This window comes from Nyctereutes procyonoides, unplaced genomic scaffold (assembly GCF_905146905.1).
Source record: "Nyctereutes procyonoides isolate TBG_1078 unplaced genomic scaffold, NYPRO_anot_genome, whole genome shotgun sequence".
Lineage (NCBI taxonomy): Eukaryota > Metazoa > Chordata > Mammalia > Carnivora > Canidae > Nyctereutes > Nyctereutes procyonoides.
This window is the reverse complement of record NW_026575131.1, coordinates 12,809,773-12,831,068: the sequence shown is the minus strand read 5'-3', so window position 1 is coordinate 12,831,068 and position 21,296 is coordinate 12,809,773. Positions and strand designations below refer to the sequence as shown.

Here is a 21,296-nt window from a genome sequence, read left to right as displayed (position 1 = left end):
GGGCTGAATGGGATTCCCAGATTTCTCACTTGTGGCTTTGAACCTTACATAGCCTGGTCTTTGTTTTCACAGCCCAGCCCGTTCTGTATTGGTGTGCCCGCAACATGTCTTTCTGGAGCAGCATTTCCTTTAACCTGGCTGTCCTGATGAATCTGCTTGTGGCGTTTTTCTACCCATTTAAAGGAGTCCGAGGAGGTACCCATATTATCAATTTCAAGGAAACTATCAGAAGCAGCAGGAAGGTTATGACTTGCATCTTAAATATGATCCCTAGCAGTATTGGTACAATATCATGGGATCCCACTTACCCATTTTCAGACAAGATGAGATTGTAGATTTCACCACAGATTTAGTTTTGAATCTCACTTAAAATAATGTAGATATTGTGTCCACATTTATCCACCAAGAAAGAGAACAAGCTGTACACTCTGAAACCTGTAAGAAATGGTCTCCATGAGCCTCCTTATTTTATATATTGGGAAACTTTTTCTCTGAGAAATTGAGGGATGTAGCCAAAGCTGCACAGCTTGTTAGTAGCAGAACTAACCCTAGAACATAGATATTTTGATGCTCCATCCAGTAGATTATTTTCCCCATACCATACTTACAGAATTAATTTCAGAGTGAAGAATTTTTAAGATGTGTCTGGAATTTTTTTGGGTGGGAGGGCAAGGGGTTCAGGAAGGCAGGATTTGAACACCTGAAGGCTGCATCTCCTTGGGTATTTAATCTCTTAAGAGCCATATGCCGTTACTCGTGCAATTAAACATGATGTCTGTGGTCTCTGTGGCTATCCCTGCCCCGCTCCCACTGTCACCTTTCAGTCACCTGCCATGTGCTGTCTTCATATCTTGCTGAGGAAGAGGCAAACAACTCGGGGTTGGGGGCTGGGGGGCATCTTTCTGTTCGTTGCTCCTCCATCTGCCTGACAGTGTTCTAGAGTTACGTACATTTATGGGGCTATGGGGGCCAGCAGTAGCCCCTCTGTTGTTACACATCCACAGCCCCTTTTCTGACACCCTGTATAGCCTTTTGCAGGGGGGTGGATCTCCTCCTCAGCTAAATTTTTCATCAGAGCTATTTGGCAAATCATCTCACATGTGTATGTTACAACCTACCAGTAGCCACCTTTTGTGAAATATATGGAATAAAGAGCCCAAAAGTAAGACACCAAACAGTGCAGGAGTCCCAGGCTTAGCTCTTGAGCCTAATAATGCAGATGTGTATATGTAATGAAACAGTGTGTCTAGATCTGACGATTTGTTTGGTGAAGATTAGGTATCCAACATACCCATTTGAGCAGTCAGCTTTTCCATTTGGTCTTCAGTTACACTGTAAGCTTCATTTGAGTGATTATTCCTCCCTCCCCACCCCAAGCAACACTTAAACATAAGACTGGGAGTACGTTCCTCTTTAATGCCATGTTAGGAATCATAAGTCACTATGTTGAAGAGATTCTGCAGGCCCATAGGACAGCAAGGTTTTCTCCAAGGGGGCACGTGCCCAGTCAGGCTGCAGGTAGCAGTGGTGCGAGTGGGAAGGGGTCAGTCGTGACACTGAGCCCAGCCTTCTTTCCATCTCATGGAAGCCATCATGCTCATCATAACCAGTTCTCCAATCATGACTTTGGATGTGTTTTCCTCTATCCCCCATTCCTTTAAAAATATTTAAAATCAGTTTTTATTATACACTTGGACCATTTTCTTCACTGGTCACTTGTGGCAACACTGAGGCCCATGTCTGAGGAAAGTTCGTTAACAACTCCCCTCCCCTCATCCAGTAGAATACCTAGATTTACAAAGTCCCAACTCGGTGTCCAGACACAGCTCCCACTCATCCACCTCATGACTCTGGGCAGGCAACTTCAATTAGTTTTCCTTATCTGTTCTATTAAAAGCGGTGCTTAAGTTGACCCAGTAGTGGTAAGCCCTGATGTGGGCTTGGAAATTCCTGTATATTTCAGGTAAAAATAATGGTTGACCCAGTCAGGATCTCTGCATCCTATTTCTGGCCCAGACAAGCTCAAGACCCACTAATGAGACGCTTGTTAAAGGTCCTTCCAAGTCTACAGTGGTGGTTCTCAGTGTGGCATCAACTCTGGCTGGTCTGGAGTAGTGCAGCCTCTTATTCTGGCAGTGTGGTTTCTAGAATTTCATGTGGATGGACTAAATGGAAAGCATAATTAGATCTCCTAGGAGAGGACATTGATCTGACCTCAGGAAGCCTTTTCCATTATATGGTGACTGAGCTCACCCAGACTCATCAATTCATTCTCAGGGGGATATATTTTTCCTCTTATAAGACATGTTGGGTCCATTTTCTGTACTTACTAGTAACTATTTTCAGGAGGGAGGGCTGTATTAGCCCTGCCTTGAAATAAGATGTAATTGGTTACCTGAAAGTATTTCTTTGAGAACAGTATTTGTTCATGTTGAACTCTAAAACCAGGATTTCCAAAATGTCCCTATTGAATGTCCCCCTTCTTATGAGTGTTGATGTGACTCTGTGGCACAGTAGGCCTGTGGCTGCCAAGAATAGTGGTGGCCTTAAAAGCTCCTTTTCAAAAGTATCATTTTCCCCCTTTATTTCAGAACTGATGAGTCACACAGCCTGCGAAAGCATGAAACCTGAGGACATTCAGATTTTTTACTGAATTTGTATGCTTCTGTGATGATTAAGGCAAATATAGTACTACTTTTTAAACGTTATTATTTTAGAAATTTTCACATATACAAGTAATAACAGTTAATATACTGCCATGTATCTATTAGCCTAACTTTAACAACTACCAACATTTTGTCAATCTTGTTTCATCTATTCTCCTACTGTATTTTCTGAAAGATTTTAAATAAGTCTAGACATCTTGTTGTTTTGCCCATAAATATTTCAGTGTGCATTGCTAACTTCTAAGAATATTTCAAAATATGTATAATTACCATAACATTACCATATCTAACAGAACTAACAGCAAATCATGTAATAACTTGTCCATATTCATGTTTCTCCAATTGTCTTAAAGATGTCTTTCTATAATTGGTTTTTTAAAAATCTAGCATTATTTTTTTAACACTGCTTTTATAGTGGGGAGACAACAGGTTTTTATTTCAGCCCCTTCAGGACTTGGGTACACCCACTGTACTGGTCCCATTTATTATACTGAGATCTTGAGGCAGTTTAAGATGGTGATTAAATACTTAAGAAAATAAAAAGCAAGACATAGACTGGGAAAAAATGTTTATAAAACATATACCTGAATACATAAAGAACTCTTACAATTCAATAATAAAAAGACTACTCAATTAAAAGAGTGGGTGAATGATTTGACCAGCTATGTCACAAAAGAATGGCAAATACGCACATAAAAAAGATATTCAACATAAGTAGTTACCAGAGTAATGTGACTGAAAACTACCATGGCATACCACTAGAAACCTACTAGCGTGGCTAAAATTGAAAATACTGAAAAAATTTTAAAATGAATAAATAATAAAAATAAAAAGAAGACACTGACTATACCAAGTATTGGTGATGATGTAGAGCAAGTGGAACTCCCATGTCCTACTGAACAGTGGAGTCACTCTGGAAGACAGTATGATTGTATCTTAGAAAGCTAAACATATACTTAGGATTCAGAGATCTTATTTCCATGTATTTGTCTAAGGGAAATGAAAACATACATCCATTCCAAGGTTTGTACTTAAATGTTCCCAGGAGCATTATTTACAATAAGTCAAAACTGGAAGCAACTCAAATATCCATTAATTGTTGAATGGATAAGTCAATTGTGGTATGTCTGTATTATGGAATATTACTCAGGAATAGAAAGGACAAAATTTTAGTACACAAAATAACCTGACTGAATTTTAAAAGCTTGCTCAGTGAAAGAATTAAAAAGACTATCTCCTAATATGATTATTTTTCCATTTTTATGAAATTCTAGAAAGTACAAATCTCTAGTGATAGAAAGATCAGTGGTTGCCTCGGGGTGGAGACAGAGCAAGGCAGGAACTGCAAAGAGCACAGGAAACCTTTTAGAGCAATAGAAATGTTTATATCTTGATTGTGTTGGTGGTTTCATGTAGTTATATGACTATATAAACTGCCAAAATTGATCACATTTTAAGCTGAGAATCAGTGGATTTTATGTTGCTATTTTTTTAAATTGGTGATTAAGGAATATCACCTTCAGAGGCATACAGACTCCAGTCCTTTGCTGTATCTCCTTAGGCGTGATATGTATCCAAGACTTGGTTTCCTCCAGAGTAAAATGAAGATAATCATAAGCTGATTGGGAGGATCACATAAATGATAATCAATGTAAAGGGCTTAATATGATATCTAACCACTGTTAAGTGCACAAGAAGTGACATATGCCTCAATCTCCACGCCTTCCTGAATTTCTGAAAAGCTTCTGCCTCTCTGTGCCCATTTCTAAACAGGCTTTCTTTTGAAGGATATCAAAAGAGAAGAAGTTAAGTGGTTGGGAGCAGGGCAACAGTTTCTAGAGAGAAAGTGTCTTGGCAGCGTGGACAAAATGAACTAGGGCAGCCAGCAGGCTCATGGAAGTGCTGTAACTCGCAAGAGTGTCTCTATCCTGGGTGGGGCTTCAATCCCAGCAGTTCTGGAGAAGTGAAACTCCTTTATATAAGTGGCCTTAATCATGTAGTGCTGCTTGTTTACATCTGAAGGAGACTCAAAATGTGACAGCATTTGAAATAGGGTTTTATTTTTTTTAATGAGTGTTTTACAGAACTATATTTTTAGCCATGTTGGCTCATGTTATATAACTAAGCCGTCTCGTGGGACACTCTAAATAGAACTTGAAATAGCAAGAGATGACAAAAACTGGTATAAGCTCTTTGACTACAAGGATAATCTAATTGTAGGATGATGTTAATGATACGGAAGTTGCCTTCCTCCTTCCCTTGAAGAAATCTGATTCAGGCAGGGGACCTGCAGTTTTCCTTTGCATACTTTTAATAGAAATTAGAAGTTGAGGCTTCCAGTTTGCCTTCCCGAAGAGTGAAATGTGATACACGTATGAGTTTTATTGATTGAACAGATTCATTTGATGAGTGCCTTACAGGGTGCTGAGTGCTTCTCTCAGGGAATTTGGCTAGGGGGAACCTGGTCAGGAAGGAGTTAGGGTAGGGGTGGAGGGGAGAGAAAGACAGGTTAACTAAACAGAAAATAGTGTTCTCCATGGGATGAGTAGAGTGAGTACTGAGAACACAGAGAGGGTGGCACCTGGCATAGTTTTCTGAAGAGGAAGGGGGTTGGGGAGGTCCCCTGGAAGAGTTGATGTCTCAGCTAAGAGCTAAGATGAATAGGAAAAGGGAAAAGAATTTCCTAGGTAGTAGCAAGGCTTGGAGATAAGAAAACATGGATGTGTGATGGACTACGTCTGGTGCACAGAGCTGAGAGTTTGGACAGTGAGGCCAGTTTGGTGATTGAAGAAAGTGTCATTAAGCTCATTTTGGTCTGCCACCTCTTACTCGGTGAAAGCATGGATCTGTGAGAGCCCGACCTTGTCTTTCCAGGAACACTGGAGCCCCACTGGTCAGGACTTCTGTGGACAGCCATGCTCATCTCTCTGGCCATTGTCATCGCCCTCCCCAAGCCTCATGGCATCCGGGCCTTAATCGCCTCCACAATTCTTCGGTTGATATTTTCGGTTGGATTACAACCCACGTTATTTCTTCTGGGAGCTTTCAATGTAAGTGTGAATGCCTTCATAGCCACGTTCTTGTCTACATGCAAACAGGAATGCCTTCCATTCTGGTTCCTGGAACCTTGGCCTATGCTTTCAGTGCAGAAAATTGCTGTTCAGGTCAGCTGTTAAAATAGCAGAAGCAAGAGCTGCGTGGGTGGACATCTCCCTCTTAACCTCCTCACAGTACAGTGAACCTCTTAATCTATTATCCGGGCATCCACAGCCTCCTTTTTAGGGAATATCCCTCTCAGAAGGAAAGCAGGAAGAGGGAGAGCAGCAGAGATGTAAATTAGTTTTCCCAGTCAGGTCAGAGGTTTGCTGGGACCGGTGATTTTCACCGAATGGTCAAATGTTAATGGTGTAAGTCAAATGATCAGATATACCTATAGCACACTCACTTCTGGTGAGGACCACACAGAGCCAGAAGGGGCATGAGGAGTTGATGAGACAAAGATGGAGCAGGTAGAGAGGTGAGGAGAGAATCAAGGTTATTTCAAAGTCAGTGATGACATCTGGAAGTGGTATTTCACTGTAGTTGAAGGACAGACGCCAGCTGCACCCATAAGGGGAATTCTTAGGAAGTACAGACAGCTGATACAGGACCGTAGATTGGAGAGCTTTCCTGATGAAGCAGAAAGTTTGGACACTGTGGGGATCCAAAAACACTTTCCAGGGCAGCCCTGGTGGCTCAGCGGTTTGGCGCTGCCTTCAGCCCAGGGCCTGATCCTGGAGATCCAGGATCAAGTCCCACATCGGGCTCCCTGCATGGAGCCTGCTTCTCCCTCTGCCTGTGTCTCTGCCTCTCTCTCTCTCTGTGTCTCTCATGAATAAATAAATAAAATCTTTAAAAAAAAAAAAAAAAAAAAAAAAAACACTTTCCAGAGGTTTCTGCCCTGAGCATACAAGGAAGCTGAGGTCACTGTACAAAAATGGAAATAATTTGCAAAATAAGGTTAATACAGTAATCCAGTGCAGCAATAAATGTCCCCAAGTGAGTATTCAGATGGCAAAGCCAGCAAGGACATTAAGGGAGAAGGGACCACTTCAAGCTGACAGGCTCCAGGGGAGGAGGCAGGGTTTCAGCTGTTTTAAAGAATGGCAAGGACCAGGCCAGAAAGCAGGGATTGAGAAGAGCATTTTCCTGTAGGCCCCACAGGCCAGAGCAGTGGGGAAAGCCCAGGATGCTCAAGAGACAGCCAGCAGTAGAGTTTCCCTGCACCATGGTTCAGGGACTGATGGGTAGGACCTGACCCCGAGACAGGTCACCAGGGCACTGCATTGTAGGAGAATGCCCTTGGGCTTCATTATCCAGGTCAACATGTTTCCACAGCATGCTCCAAGTTGATAAATCTTAGGTGATAAAGAGGTTCAATGATCAAATCGTTGAGAAAAGGGGCTGGGTTAAACAAAATTAAGGGGTTTTTCCTGTAAGATTTCTGAGATTTTAACATGCTTGATAAGGGTTATGAATCTCCAAGAAAGGGAAACAGTGGATCTGTGTTTCCTAAACTTACTTGCCCACATTTTGTTTTAAGTATCACTTGGAATTAGTGTTGTAGAATATAGGTTGAGAAACTCTATTCCCAGTAGTGGGAAATGACTCAAGTTTTTTTGAGCAAAGAAATGGTATATACAAAGAAGTATTCTTGGAAAAATGCCCTCACGTAGTGGCATGTTATATGGATTCAAGTGGGAGGGACTGGAAGCAGGATAACCATTTCTGACCCCTAGCAGAGCTTTCGACTAGGTGTGACAAGCCTGGGTCTTGGTTATAGTGTGGAAGAAAGAAGGAATGTACAGATGTCAGTTGCAAGGGATAGAATAATGTGTGGTGGGCCTGGAGTCAGCGCCTCACACCTGAGAGCCATGTAGGGCCTTGCTCTGGGTGGGTCCTTTTCTCTGGTCAAGAACATATTACTGTCTTAATGGGGTGATGAAGGAGGCAACCCCCACTCCAAATTTTCAGTCACAGATGACTAGGGAAAAAATAATGCCGCTAACTAAAGTGAAGTCGAGACCTAATTTTCAGGATGAAAATGCACTTAAATTATTGATTTATTAGGCTTGAGATGACAAGGCAAGCCCTTAATGTTAGCTGTGGCATTTGAAAACATATGACCAGAGTGACAAAGACTTATCAGTGTTACAGAAAGGAAGGTAGGTATCATTCAGTGATGTAGGTATCATTAAGAGGAGGCTACTTAAGAAGGAAATACAGAATAAAAAAATGAAATGGAAAAACTCAGTATTTCAGAGGTTGTTGTCTTATGGGATGTCTAGTTTTTTTTGTTTCTCTGGGCTTCTATCATTCCACAGTTATCTCTTCTTTAACATAAGTCAGTTGGGGTAAAGACCCAAATTAGACAATTAATTACCATTTATAGTAACAGCTGGATGGGGATAACTGAGATTACTGTAATAAATAACTAGAGTGCATGACAAAAGGGGAACATTCACATGAGTCTATAAGAGACGAAAGAGTAGTTATGAGACAGAGAAGGAACCTTGGGAATGCAAGAGCTGGTGAAGCGGGACAAGGTAGTACCTGGTAGCCAGGTGCAGGCAGAGAGGTGGGAAGGATAGGCTGGTGAGCCCTGTCATGTTGCAAGCTGGCATTAGGTGCTAAGGGTGCACAGACTGCCACATGTGCCCTGGCCAAGTCCTTTGTGGACTAGGGGAGAGCTGCTACCATGGAGAGGTGGGACTGGAAGCCAGATGTTAGACTCATTAAACAGGTCAGTAGGAGGTGGGGACACCAAGCCAAGACCGTGAATACATAATTGCTGCTGAAGCAGTGGAGGAAACTAGAACAGAAGTTGTTTAAAGAGATGAGTGGATTCAAGTAAAGCGAATTGCTCTGTTGAGCCAGTAAGAGCCGAGGCATTGGAAATGATCCTGGAAAGATAACCAGAGTGAGGTCTTTTGTGTGTGTGTGTGTGTGTGTGTGTGTGTGTGTGTGTGTGTGTGTGTGTGGTTGGTTTTCCTGAAACCCAATCAACACAGATTATTAAGTATTATTATTATACTTTCTCACCCAATGGAAGATCCTATACTAATGATGGGTAGAGCATTAGGACAAAAAGACTGGTGGATTGAATGTTTATCCTGTCTGAGAAAGCCTAACGTTCTCTGTGGGTGTTGGCTTCCTCACTTATCTGATTGCAGAGAAGCTCACTTACACTGACCCACCAGATTAACTGGCAGGATTTCCCTAGCACCTATGGCCAAGGTAGCTAGGGTAGCAGGGATGGTTTTCCCGAGTACATAGGAAAAGCTTTCTCTCCAGACTTCTCTTGATTGGAGTCTTTCTGTCAGCCTGTTGCTGGAGATGGAGTTTCTGTTAGAGGTGGGGCTATATTACACAGTAAATCAAACTCCACTTGCCAGTGTCACAAAACCAAATCCATGCCAGTTTAAGCAAAGGAGAAAATGCATTGATTCACATGACTGAGAAATGAAGACCCTAGCTTTAGGTGCAGATGAGTTATAGGTGCCTAGACAGTAGCCTCAGGATCCAGTTCCATCTTTGGGCTCTGCGCTGAGGCTCAGTGGTATGGCAAGATGGATGCCAGCAGCTTCAAAACTTACCTTCTCTTAGGTTCAAGGTCAGGAAGAAAAAATAAAGTCATCTTTTGCTGCAGTCCCAGGAAAGTTCTCACTGGCTATCTCTGGTTCTGTTGGGTCATATAACTATTCCTGAACCAACCCTTATTGCCAGGGCAGTGTGCTATGCCCATTGACTGGGCTGGAACCCCACCGAGATTTCAAGCGTCCCCAAAGAAAAACTTATTACTTCCAGAAGGAGAGGGGGCAGGGAAACAGAAATCATTCTGAAGTCTGTTACTTCCCACCCCCCCCCCAAGAAAATTGTTATTTCCTCTATGAATTAGGAACAATGGAAGACAAGAACTAGCTCCTTCTCATTAAATTGCAACCCTTACAATGCCTAGAATGTAACAGAAATTCAGAAAATGCTTTTATTCATGCTGATCACAGGGTTCATAGATTGAGGTGACTTCTGTGTTTGACTAACTCATATAAGAATGTTAGAAATGATTCATATCTCATTTCGAAAATCGTAATTTCAGTATGTGTTAATTTTGTTTTTGTCATATACAAATGCCACTTGATTACTGTTGCTCATGAAGTTATTTGACTACCACATAATTTGTAATATGCCTGAAAAGCAAAGTAATGATATGACTTAGATCTGGGCACTTGGTGGGCACTTGGTGCAGAAGGAAGATGTTTGGGCACAGTTGCGGAAATACCATTGCATGAAAATGGCCTTCGGCTGTCACGGAATCTGCAGTTCGGCATGGTCTGTGCTTATCTGGCTGTTCCCGTCATTATTCTCAGGTTTGCAATAAAATCATCTTTCTAATGAGCTTTGTGGGCAACTGTGGAACATTCACCAGAGGCTACCGAGCCATGGTTCTGGATGTTGAATTCCTTTACCATTTGTTATATCTGCTGATCTGCGCCATGGGCCTCTTCGTCCACGAGTTCTTCTACAGTTTGCTGGTGAGTTCCTGGCATGGGAAGATTTTACATGTTGAAAACTAGGAGTGTCCTGTGTCTCATCACACACCCCTCCTTTGAATAGTGTTTGGTATATCTGGTCTAACAAGGTCACAGGCCTCATTTCCGGGATCTAGAGAAGAAAGCTACCCAAGAAGCAGGGCTAGTAGGAGACCAGGAGGTGTGTGATCATGCTGCTTGTGTGCACATTGGACCTTTTGCTTTTCAGTGGTAGACAGTGCCTGCAATCTGGATCAGGGGATGTTTCCTCCACATGCATCTTGCTTTTCTTGTTTTTTCTTAGACTCAGCCAGCACTTACCAAGGAGAATGTTTTTGAGACTGTCATCATCTGACAGTTCTCATGGGATCCGCTTCCAGGGAGAACATGTAGTGACGAAATAAGAGGAGGAGATATTTTCAAACTCCCAAGATCCAAGACAGTGAGCTCAGTAGATTTATTGGTCCAGGAGACCTTTTCACTGGAAATTATTTTGTTCCAATCTGAGCCAAGTGATTGATGTCTTGAGAGTCTATAAAATGAGTTGGTTCAATCACCCTCCTCCTGAGCAGGTTTTTAAATTATAGACCAAATATCTACTTACTTTCCTGTCATTAAAGGGAATCTAGACCTATAGAGTCTAGACCTTTGCCTTGTACCTACATCAAATGACAGGAAGTGTAAAGTTGACCTATCTGTAAGCAAAACCATCCATAAAGAGACTAGAAGTATTAAGATGTGAGGATAAAAAAATTGACCAAAGCCAAATGTTGACTTAAAGCGAGGGACTTTTTGCAAAGGATAGAGCAAGGAAAGCTCTTCTGGGAGGTGTTCTCCATGTAGCCTCTGGACTGGTTACTTAATTGCTCCGTGCCTCAGTTTCTCCATCTACAAAGTGAGAACAGGCTGTCCCCCTCACAGGACTGCCACAGGGATTACCTGCCACTGTGCACGTCAGGGCCTTAGAATAGCACTACCACACAAGAAATGCTTAGCAATTCTAGCTATTATTACTGTCTTTGTCATCGCTTACTTCCTCTGCCATCCAAAACACCATAAAGAATTCACCATTCAGGTCATCAGGATTAGCTCATTCCATTAGCGGTAGATGTTGGCAGGCTGAGGGAAATGGATTATTTTACCTCATTTTAAAATAGGTCTGGCTATAGTTTGAGGTTTTAGGCAAAGAGGTCTCTGGATGTACTTGTGATTGCCATTATGTGGCCTATTTTGGTCACTCTTTATCAGAGATCTTGAGAGCTCTGTGTATACTTCTGAGCCTTTTTGTCTCCTAAATAATGTCCCTGGGTGGGCATCTGGTTTTGGAGTCAGGGAGACCCTAGCCTTCATGGGCAAGGAAGCAGAGTTCAGTTGGAGGTCTCTCACATCCCAACCGAGGGATCTCTCCCGAGAGACGGGAGAGTCTACTTCAGACAGTGCCATCTCTTCCTGGGGGAGTTTGGCTTTGCTTACATTCTGTGTCCTGTTGGCTTCGTTTCCCTCTCTGGACGTTCAAGCCCCGTGCTTTTGGTCCTTTGCAATGCCAGCCAGTGCCCATCCTAGATGCAGGGTTGTCGTGGTGAGACAAACCAGTATCCTCCCTGTGCTCACAGTCCACAAAATCATTGTTACCACCATTTATTGAACATTCCCTGTGTGCTCACTTCATACAGTCTCTCACCATGACTTTTGAGGTAGATGGTATCTGCAAATGACAGGTGGCGAAACTGAGGCTTGGCGAGGTTAGGTAACTTGCCCAGAGTCACCCAGTAAGTGCCAGAGACCGGATGGCAGCTCAGCTCTGGTGACTGCCGAGTCAGTTCTTAAGCCCAGCCCCGACCTGACCTGCCTTTCATCTGAGCTCGTGAAAAAGTCCCTGCTTCGATGTGGCTGGTATTTCCCAGTGCAGTTTGCATTCTTGCTTTCACGTCTGTCATCTGTCACAGAAACGGTAACTCCGAGGTGCCAGTGCTACCTGAGCTCAGTTCACTTTTAGAGAACTTCCCAGGATCAAACTAAGATTGTGCCTGGATGCCTCTCATATGTGCTTCTGGGCCATGACTTGTCTGCGACCTCAGGTGACATGTTACTTTTGGAGTCAAAGGTAGCATTTAATGTGTTGAGAATCGCAGACAAAATACTGAAACCATTCAAATTATTCCACAAAGAAAGCAAGCCTGTGACAGAAAGGAATTGGAGAGAGGCTTCCAGCAAGGGAAACCCACACCTCCTGGGGTTGTGAAAGCACCATGCCAGCAGACCAGAAAAGGACAGTGGGAGAGTGGGGCCCCACACTGGCTGAACCCGGTCTTGAGCCTGCATCTGAATGTGTCCTTAGAAAACATTAACACCCCAAGATGAAAATGTGTGAAGCTCATGGATGGGCAGGTAACAGAAGGAGAAATCCATATGGTCAGTAAACATGAAAGAGTGCTCATCCTTAATGCTAAACACAGACGTCCTAATTAAAACAACGGTGTGAAAAAAATAAAAAAATAAAAATAAAACAACGGTGTGATCCTGAGCTGTACCTGTGAGGTTGGGAAAGGTTCAAAGGCGTGAGCATGCTCAGGTCTTGTGAGGCTGTGCTATAGTGGCCACCATCCCCAGACAGCCTGGAGTGTCTATCAGTACAGCCTTTCTGGAAAGCAATCGCGCAATAGGTTTCTGTTACAACATATGACCCACCAATTCCATTTCTGGAAATTCTCCAAAAAGAAATAACTGGGCAGGTATGTATAGAGGCAAGAACAGAGATGTTCATCACAGCTTTCTTTTTAATAACATGCAATTGAAAACATCTTGACTGTTTAAAAAAAAAAGTATTTTGGTTAAGTAAACTGTGGTTTTTTTCCATAGAATGACATTGTAGGTCATTATTTTCAACACGAAAATGTTCATGATCACTTGGTGAAAGAGGCTGACTGTATGCCAGCATTATGGTATATTGTATATATTATGGTTTTTTCCAGTGTAATAAGGGCAGAAGAAATAACTCGAGTAGATGATGGAGTTATTGGTGACTGTTGTTTTTCTTTGTGTTTTTCTGTGTTTTCAAAGTTTTTCCCATTAAACATGTGTAATTTTCCAATTAGAAGAAAGTTTTTCCTTTATAGAGTAATGCAACATGCATTGTCCTAAAGTCAGAAATTATAGATGAGTGAAAAAAAAAAAAACCCACTTGTCATTTCCAAGAGTTGGTGGCTATTTATTTAGTCCTACAGCTCCTACACCCAGAACACAAGTGTCACTTGTTTATCATCTAAAGTTGCTCTCACTTGCGGCTTTGTAGTGGGTTGCTGGAAAATATTTAACCAACTTTAACAGCAGCATTAGTCTTTTGTACTCTGATACTGAAGAAATGCCTCTTCCTTGCTTCCTTTCTTTTGAGTCTCCCTACTTCACCCAGCGTCCTTTCCACAGGTCTCAGACACAGATTGGCATTATGGAAGCAGAAGGGTTAATTGACCAGAAAATGAACTCAGGTGTAAAACTATAAATTGAAAGGGACTCAGATCAGCTAGTTCAGAGAGGTTACACGGCTTGATCAGCATCTTACTACAAATTAAAAGCAGAGTCAGGATTCAAATCCTTGTCCCCTGACTCTCTTGGCTGTGCAGCCATTTCCCAAAGCCGTGTGGAAGCAGAACCTTCAGAAGATTCAGTGTCAGCATAGAGGCCAGGTGAAAACTAACCCCTAGTCCAAGCATAAGGCCGTAGAGCTCTCCTCTGTAGCTCTGTATTTTTCCTCCAGCCAAAGACCTGAGAAAACCAGCTGTTTGTACCCACATACCTAGAAGTCCCTATAGGCCAACTTCTTGCAAAGAGCACGCCCCTTAGCAGAGGGCAGGCCTAGACTGAACCCCCAGCATCCCTGCCATGAGCCGTGTGACCTTGGCTCAGTCCCTTCATCAGGAAATTTTCATTACCATTTACTGTGACACAGCACATAAGCGTGGCTGTATGCGATGTACCGTACGTAGTACCGTACACAGTATACATCGTGTAGCTGTTGTTCACAATAGCACTCTGTCCTCGCGTCTGCACATGAAGAAGTGGAGGCTCAGGGGGATGGAGAGAGTACCTGGCCCACTGTCCTGATGTCCTGGGGTAGAGCTGAGATTGCACCTCTCACTGCAGGGTCCTGCTGCCTACGCTGGCCTGCCGTATGTGGCCTTCCCTGTGAGACTCTAAGCTCCCATAGGACAGGGACGGGGGGGGCTTGCCCAGCCCTGTGCCCAGAGTGGCTGGCCCTTGTAGAAACTCAGGTACTGCTCCCTACATGAAGACATCGCAGGACCCTTACCACTTTGCTCCCCCTTACCTTCTAAAACCCACTGGTACTACCCTGTATTTTCTCCATCCCCAGGACCTCTAAGCTGGATGAGTACCACTTGAAATTGCTATTGCTTCCCACCCTCCTTTTCTGTGCTGATTTTTCCCCATCTCGGTTTTCACTATGACAAGCAAATATAAAGTATTAAGATGATAGTGGAATGTTTTTGAGTTTCTAAAAGGGTAAATTCTCTATAAATCAAGTTTTCATTATGAGAGATTAGTGTACTGTGTATCTAACACAGAGGCCTCTTAAAACTGTCCCATTATCTTCTTTCTGTTCGTTTTTAAAGCTTTTTGATTTGGTATACAGAGAAGAGACTCTGCTTAATGTCATTAAAAGTGTCACTCGCAATGGACGGTCCATCATCTTGACAGCAGTTCTGGCTTTGATCCTGGTTTACCTGTTCTCAATAGTGGGCTATCTTTTCTTCAAAGATGATTTTATCTTGGAAGTAGATAGGTTGCCCAATGAAACAGCTCTTCCAGGTGAGTTTGAGATCTTCTGATCTTTTTAATGTTAAGAGAACATTTCTTGATTGTAAGTGAACTAAAAAGAACTGTTTAACTTTAGCCATGTAGTTACCTCCCTAACAGAGTATGAATTCTGAATACAAGGATCGATTTTTGCTTTATTCAAAGGGCAGTATGGTACGTCAGATGCTGAGCCTTAAGAGTCCAGCACCTACATTTAACTTACTCACCGAAGTCAGGTTTTAAACAAATACAACTTACTCAAAAATGGTTTGACTTCATATATCAAAAGCATAGGGGGATGCATCTCTCTGGTTTGGTAAATCTACTTCTAGGAATTTATGCTTAAAGGGAAAACCTGCTGCCTATGCCTATAGAAATAGATGTACATGGAAGAATGTTCACTGGGATTTGAAGTTGGAAGAGTGTAAACATGGAGGTTTTCATTAGATTATGGTCCTAGGAGGTGCACACCCTGCAGATAGGGCACATCTTTGTAAACCTTCAAAGAAAAGGATCCACAAAGGTGTGGTGGGAAATTGCAGGATAATAACTATAATAGGATCCATGTATATTTTTTAAGAATGAAAAAGTTCATATATATCTTTTAAAATAATAGAAGAATGTGCCCCCTCCCACTGCACTAGCAGTGGCTGTCTCGGGAGCTCTTTTACTCTATGCAAGTTTGACGGTGAGCTTACGTTACTATATAGAGAGCAAGAACACAAGACATTTCCACTTTTGAGAATGAAATAAAATGATCATCTACTTGAGTGATACCTAAGTGTTTCTGGTTTCAATTAAAATATTTTAACACCATTAAGTAAAAGGTTACTGGGTTGTGTTTTGTTTTGTTTTGTTTTAAATCAGGTAGCCAGAGGCCCTGAGTCCAAGAAACGAACTACAATTATTATCACTGGCTAAGCCAGGCAGCCTTGTTCTCCCAAATGCTGCATTCCTGGCATGTAACTCTAGCCTCCACGTTGACACTAAGTGAAATTTGCTGCCAACCATCTTAGGGTTCTGAACTAAACTGGTCTGGGCTGAGGATTTCCACTCATGCTCGCTGATGCTTTTTGTGCAGACTTGGTGTAAACGTTGCTGGAGTCTGTACGTTCAGTAGTATTTGTCGAAGAGTTTCAGCTGTGTGTCTTTAAAGTTGGAGAGGTGCTATTTAAGTGCGATATTTCTAGTAAGCCTACAGGAATTGACATTTCTGGCTTCTTTCCCATCCAGATCACCAAATGAAAGTGTAAATTGCATCTCTGCCTTGAATTTATATGCAGGAATGTAGGGTGTTATTTATGTAAAGAATTGTTTAATCAGCCGTGAATTGGGGACTTCAAACATTTTAACCATATGCTGCCAGATTGTTCATCATAAAATTTCCTCTCTTTCCCAGAAGCCGGCGAGAGTTTGGCAAGCGAGTTCCTCTACTCTGACGTGTGTAGGGTGGAGACTGGGGAGAACTGCTCCTCTCCTGCACCCAAAGAAGGTAGGACCTCGTAGTCTTAAGCCCCATGTTAGTGTTAGGCTCCTCTGGAAGCTTAGATGGTGCACATGACACTGGAAGCAGAGTTACTGTTCAGAAGTAAGGCCAGTAGTTAGGGGGAAAGGCTGGGAGACAGGAGGGAGATGAAGGGAAAAGAAGACTACATGGGAAGAAAGTATCTGCTTGGTTGAATCAGTCACTGTTGACTGGAGCCCCCCTATTTGCCAGGGACTGTGTTGTTCTCTGAGATACACCCGTGTGGCGGAGGAAACAGGCTGGCAGGCATTCACCAAGGTGATTGTTAGAGAGTATGTTAAGTGCTAGGAATAAGGAGGGAATACAGAAGATAGGCACCCAGCCTGATACTGGAGTAAGAGTGTCACCAAGGAGGTGATACCTAAACTAAAACAGTAGAATCTTGGACAGTGGAGGAGAGGTAGGTGTTCCAGTTAGAGGGATTAGGGTGTCTGTCTAAAGGCCTGAAGGTAGAATATAACCTGTTGAGGGAGATAATGATCATGAGGAAGAGCAGTAGCAAGAAATGAAGCCAGAGAGGTCAACAAAAGGCCAGATCATGAAGGGTCTTACATGTTAGGCTAAGGAGGTTAAAATTCATCCAAAGGATGAATAGTAGTTGAAACCGGGAATGGTAGTGATAGGATGAGACCTGTGTTTTAGCGGGACTCTTCTCCCTGCAACTGTGGAAAAGGAGAGAGGCAGCAAGACCCGGATCTTCCTCCAAAAATGTTTAAGAATGGACAGCGTCCAATATAAAGCAATTTATCCGGAGGACCTGCTGTAAAATGTTGCTGGATTTAGCCAGTGAGGAGCCTGGCTCCCATGGGATTACCCTCAGCTGAGAGACAAGATGCTTGTGACTCAGAGTATTAAGCAATTTATGTAAGGTCAAATGCCTGTTCAGAGCTGGGACTGGAGTTTAAATCTGAAAAGGACAGGGAATATTTGGGCTTTCATATAGGGAAGAACAGTTCTGACTTGGCTTGAGAAACTAGCAAGGGTTGGTGATGGAAACAGAATTGCCCCAGGTGACTCCTGCTTTTTGGAAAAAAAAAAAAAAGCATCTGATCCTTGATTCCTTAGTTTTATTCTTTCTTGTTCCTGGGTGTAGCTGGTGAGCTGGCTCTCAAAGTCATGGTATCTCTTTTCCCACACGTTGTAAATCTGTTGTTACCCCTGTGCTCCTAGAGCTGGTCCTTGCAGAAGAAACGGAGCAAGACAAAGAGCACACGTGTGAGACGCTGCTGATGTGCATCGTCACGGTGCTGAGTCACGGGCTGCGGAGCGGGGGCGGAGTAGGAGATGTGCTCAGGAAGCCTTCCAAAGAGGTGGCTGGAGCCCGAGGGGCAGGGGGAGCAGAGGCGGCGGGGTGGGGGTGAGAGCACAACGCAGAGCGCTCGCCTGGAAACGCAACACAAAGGCAGAGCTGGCAGAGCGCAGGGTAGACTGCGGCCCTGGCCTGCTGACTGCCCTGGAGGGGGGGAGCCGTGGGAGGGGGCGGCTCCAGCTCTCCCGCTCAGTGCTCAGCGCACCGAAGTGCTTGCCGCTGGGGCCACGAGCTGCTCCCCTGCACACACCACCCAACACTGGCAGCAGAGCCGGGTGTTAGACGGAGGGTGTGACTTTCCAAGTTCAGTGCCCCGGTTAACTTGTGACAGAGCAGCCCTGTGGGGTGAGGGTGAGCCAGGAATGTTAGGCCCATCGAGTCTTCCTTCTGCCCCGAGCCCCACAGACCAAAGGGCAGTGGGGTAACCTCACTGATAGAGACACCTCTTTTCTAGGAACCCCTCTTTGCTGCTCGAGTGATCTATGACCTCTTGTTCTTCTTCATGGTCATCATCATTGTCCTTAATCTGATTTTTGGGGTCATCATTGACACCTTTGCTGACCTGAGGAGTGAGAAGCAGAAAAAGGAGGAGATCTTGAAGACCACGTGCTTTATCTGTGGTGAGTGTGGCAGCCCGGCTTTGGCAGGGAAGCTCGAGCCCCAGGGACCTGCGGCGACCTGGCCTGCCGGATCTCCGTGCCAGGCGCTGCCGCCTCCGCAGGCCTCTCCCCTTGGCACTGGGCGGGCCTCTCCTCTGCCTCCCTCCCACTGGGAGGTGTTGGGAACACTGACTGACCCTCTGTGGCACTTGCCAGCACCATGTGTCCTCAGGGATGAAGGTTCTGGTGCAGAAATGTGATGGCACATGATTGGAAATGAATGTGTCTTGGCGTCTTTCGTCATTTTGGGCTACCAAGCCTCTCTTGGTCCCCCCTAGGTAACTAGACTGGAGATCTTTCATCCAGTGCCAGCCTGTGGATGTCTCCACTGCAGATGGTACCAGGCATTAAGGGCAAGACTATTCCCCGTACGGGGTATAGGAAAGGTGTTCAGAGCCTGGGCTCAGGGTCAGACCTGGGTTCTGATGAAGTTTCCGCTACTTAATAGTCGCATCATCTTGGTATCATCCTTCACTCTCTGTACTTTTTTTTTCCATCTGTAAAATGGGTACAATAGTATGTACTTCTCTGTATTGTGGGGCTAAGACACACAGCTGGTCCGTGTGACACCCCTAACCCAGAACATGCACATTGTAGGCCCTCACTGATAAGTAGTTAACTGCTACAGAAGACGGGGGTGAGGGGGGCCCAAGAAACTGTTGTCAGTAGAGCCACAGGGAAGTGCATATAAATGTAAAGTAGTCATGTAGGAATCTGGCAGCTGAGTATTCACTTCAGGATTATTCATGATATAGTTATTGAATATATCAATTCATACCATTACATATACTCAAAAAATGAGCATTTTCCATTTTAAAAATTAAATCTTTGCTTTCTGCTCCCTTAAAACCATTTTGAAGTAGTTTTTGTTTTGAAATAATTCCAGAGTTATAGAAAGTGATAAGAACAGTACAAAGAATTGCTACATACTCTTCATCCAGATTCCTCCAATATTAGTATCTCCATTTGCTTATTCATACACACCAGTTTTCTAATCTGAGATCGACCAGCATGATGGCCCCTTTCTCCCTAAATATTTCAATATAGCTTTCCTAAGCAAGAACTTTCTCTCCTATATATGCAGTCTAGTGATCAAGGTTAGGAATTGAGCAAAGATGCCATACCATCACTCAACCTGCAGGCCCTGTTCACATCTCACTCTTTATCAGCAACATCCTTTGTAGCCAGTAAGAGCCCAGGTGGTGTTACTGCCTTCAGCTGTCCTGGCTCGTTGGCCTCCACTGACATTTTTAAAGACTGGTCAGTTCCTGTGTAGAATGTCCCTTGGTTTGGGTTTCTCTGATGCTTTCTCATGGTAGGATTGGGGTTATGCCTCTTTTGTAGGAACATCAAAGAACTGTGGTTTATTCTCACTGCAGTATTTCAGGAGGCACGTGATGCCTATTCCTCTTATAACTGGCAATATTAACTGATCACTTAGTTAAGGTGGTGATCGCTAGGTTTCTCCACTAAAGGTTCGATTTTTTTTTTCTCGTTGGAATTAGGAAATGTTTTCTGAGGAGATATTTTGTGATGTGAATATCCCATTATTCCTCAAATTAAACGTTAATCCACTAGCGTTAATGTCCACTGATGACTCCTGCCTGCCTCTTTTCTTACGATGGCTGTCCACTGATAATTTTCTTATTTTATTATTTCTACATTTGTAAATTGGCTTGTTAAGAAAGAACTTTCTCTTCTCATGTAGGTATGGATACTATATGTGTGTTAATACATATATAGTATGTATTTTGTTTTTGTGACAGCGTGGATTCCTATATTTCTATGTAATCCAGTGGGTTATAATTCTTTAATGCCATTATTTGTTTTGATGCTCAGATTGCCCCAGATTTGTCCAGCGCTTCAAGCTGGTTTCTCTGTTTCATCATGTCACCATCATTTATTAAGTTCTTCCTTACTATTTTTTTAGTGCTGTGAGATATTCCAGGTTCGAGTTTAACTTGTACCTCTCTGACCCAGCCTGGGTTTCGCCCGTTTTTCCAAAAAGCCCTGGTTCTTTTTAGTGGAGAATGGTATTTGGGAGCTAAGAGCTGAGGACTAGGTGTGTGCACCCCTCCGGTGTGCCACTGCTCCCAGAGCTTATTAGGGGTAGATCTAGAGTATACATGTACCTGCGTACACGCGGGCGTTTGTGTACACATACATATTATTCTTATAAACATATGAAAAAGGATGAATTCATACCCCTACCTCTACTTCCAGTTCAACATGACAGTGTTTATCTTTCTCCCTTCCCAGATTTGTGCTCCCTTCTTTGACAGTGAGGAATCTGGCTCCCGTGATGCACCATAGATTTCTTTGCTCCATCCAAGAATACACAGAGACTAACTAGTTTCACAATTGCTCGCCCAGACCTATGTAAAACATAAACTTACCAGCTAGAGCTCAAAATGTGTTTAAAGTTCTTTTAGTCCTCATTCTGTCTCTTCGAAAAATCTTTTAACGTGTACATTTTGGCATTTCCTCACGATCACTGGCTGCCTCCTGTGTGTGAGCACGTGGCCCCTGAGTCACTGAAGCCTGGGCACTCCTGGAACCCGCCCAGCAGTCTCCCCAGCTCCTGACAAGGCAACTAAGGCACGAGGAGACTCAGCAGTGACCAGTGAGGGACAGAGGCGGGATTCAGACCCAAGTCCCTCTCACTCGCACTCTGTGTTTTCCTGGCATGTGTCTAGGAGGCCAGCGGAATCCAGCTCTTCACAGAGATGGGACCTAGACCCGCAGCCTCCCCTGCAG

General features: G+C 43.5%; 1 protein-coding gene across 5 annotated transcripts in view; it reads left to right on the top strand.

Moving 5' to 3' along the window:
• ITPR1 (inositol 1,4,5-trisphosphate receptor type 1) overlaps positions 1 to 21,296 on the top strand; it is a 318,830-nt gene that overhangs the window by 270,294 nt on the left and 27,240 nt on the right. For all 5 annotated transcript variants that reach the window (XM_055343239.1, XM_055343238.1, XM_055343242.1 and 2 more), the window contains 7 exons: positions 73 to 195; positions 5,541 to 5,716; positions 10,073 to 10,237; positions 14,863 to 15,058; positions 16,446 to 16,538; positions 17,742 to 17,881; positions 18,335 to 18,500. In XM_055343239.1, coding sequence (XP_055199214.1) covers positions 73 to 195; positions 5,541 to 5,716; positions 10,073 to 10,237; positions 14,863 to 15,058; positions 16,446 to 16,538; positions 17,742 to 17,881; positions 18,335 to 18,500 — 1,059 coding nt within the window. The remainder of the gene's footprint in view (positions 1 to 72; positions 196 to 5,540; positions 5,717 to 10,072; positions 10,238 to 14,862; positions 15,059 to 16,445; positions 16,539 to 17,741; positions 17,882 to 18,334; positions 18,501 to 21,296) is intronic.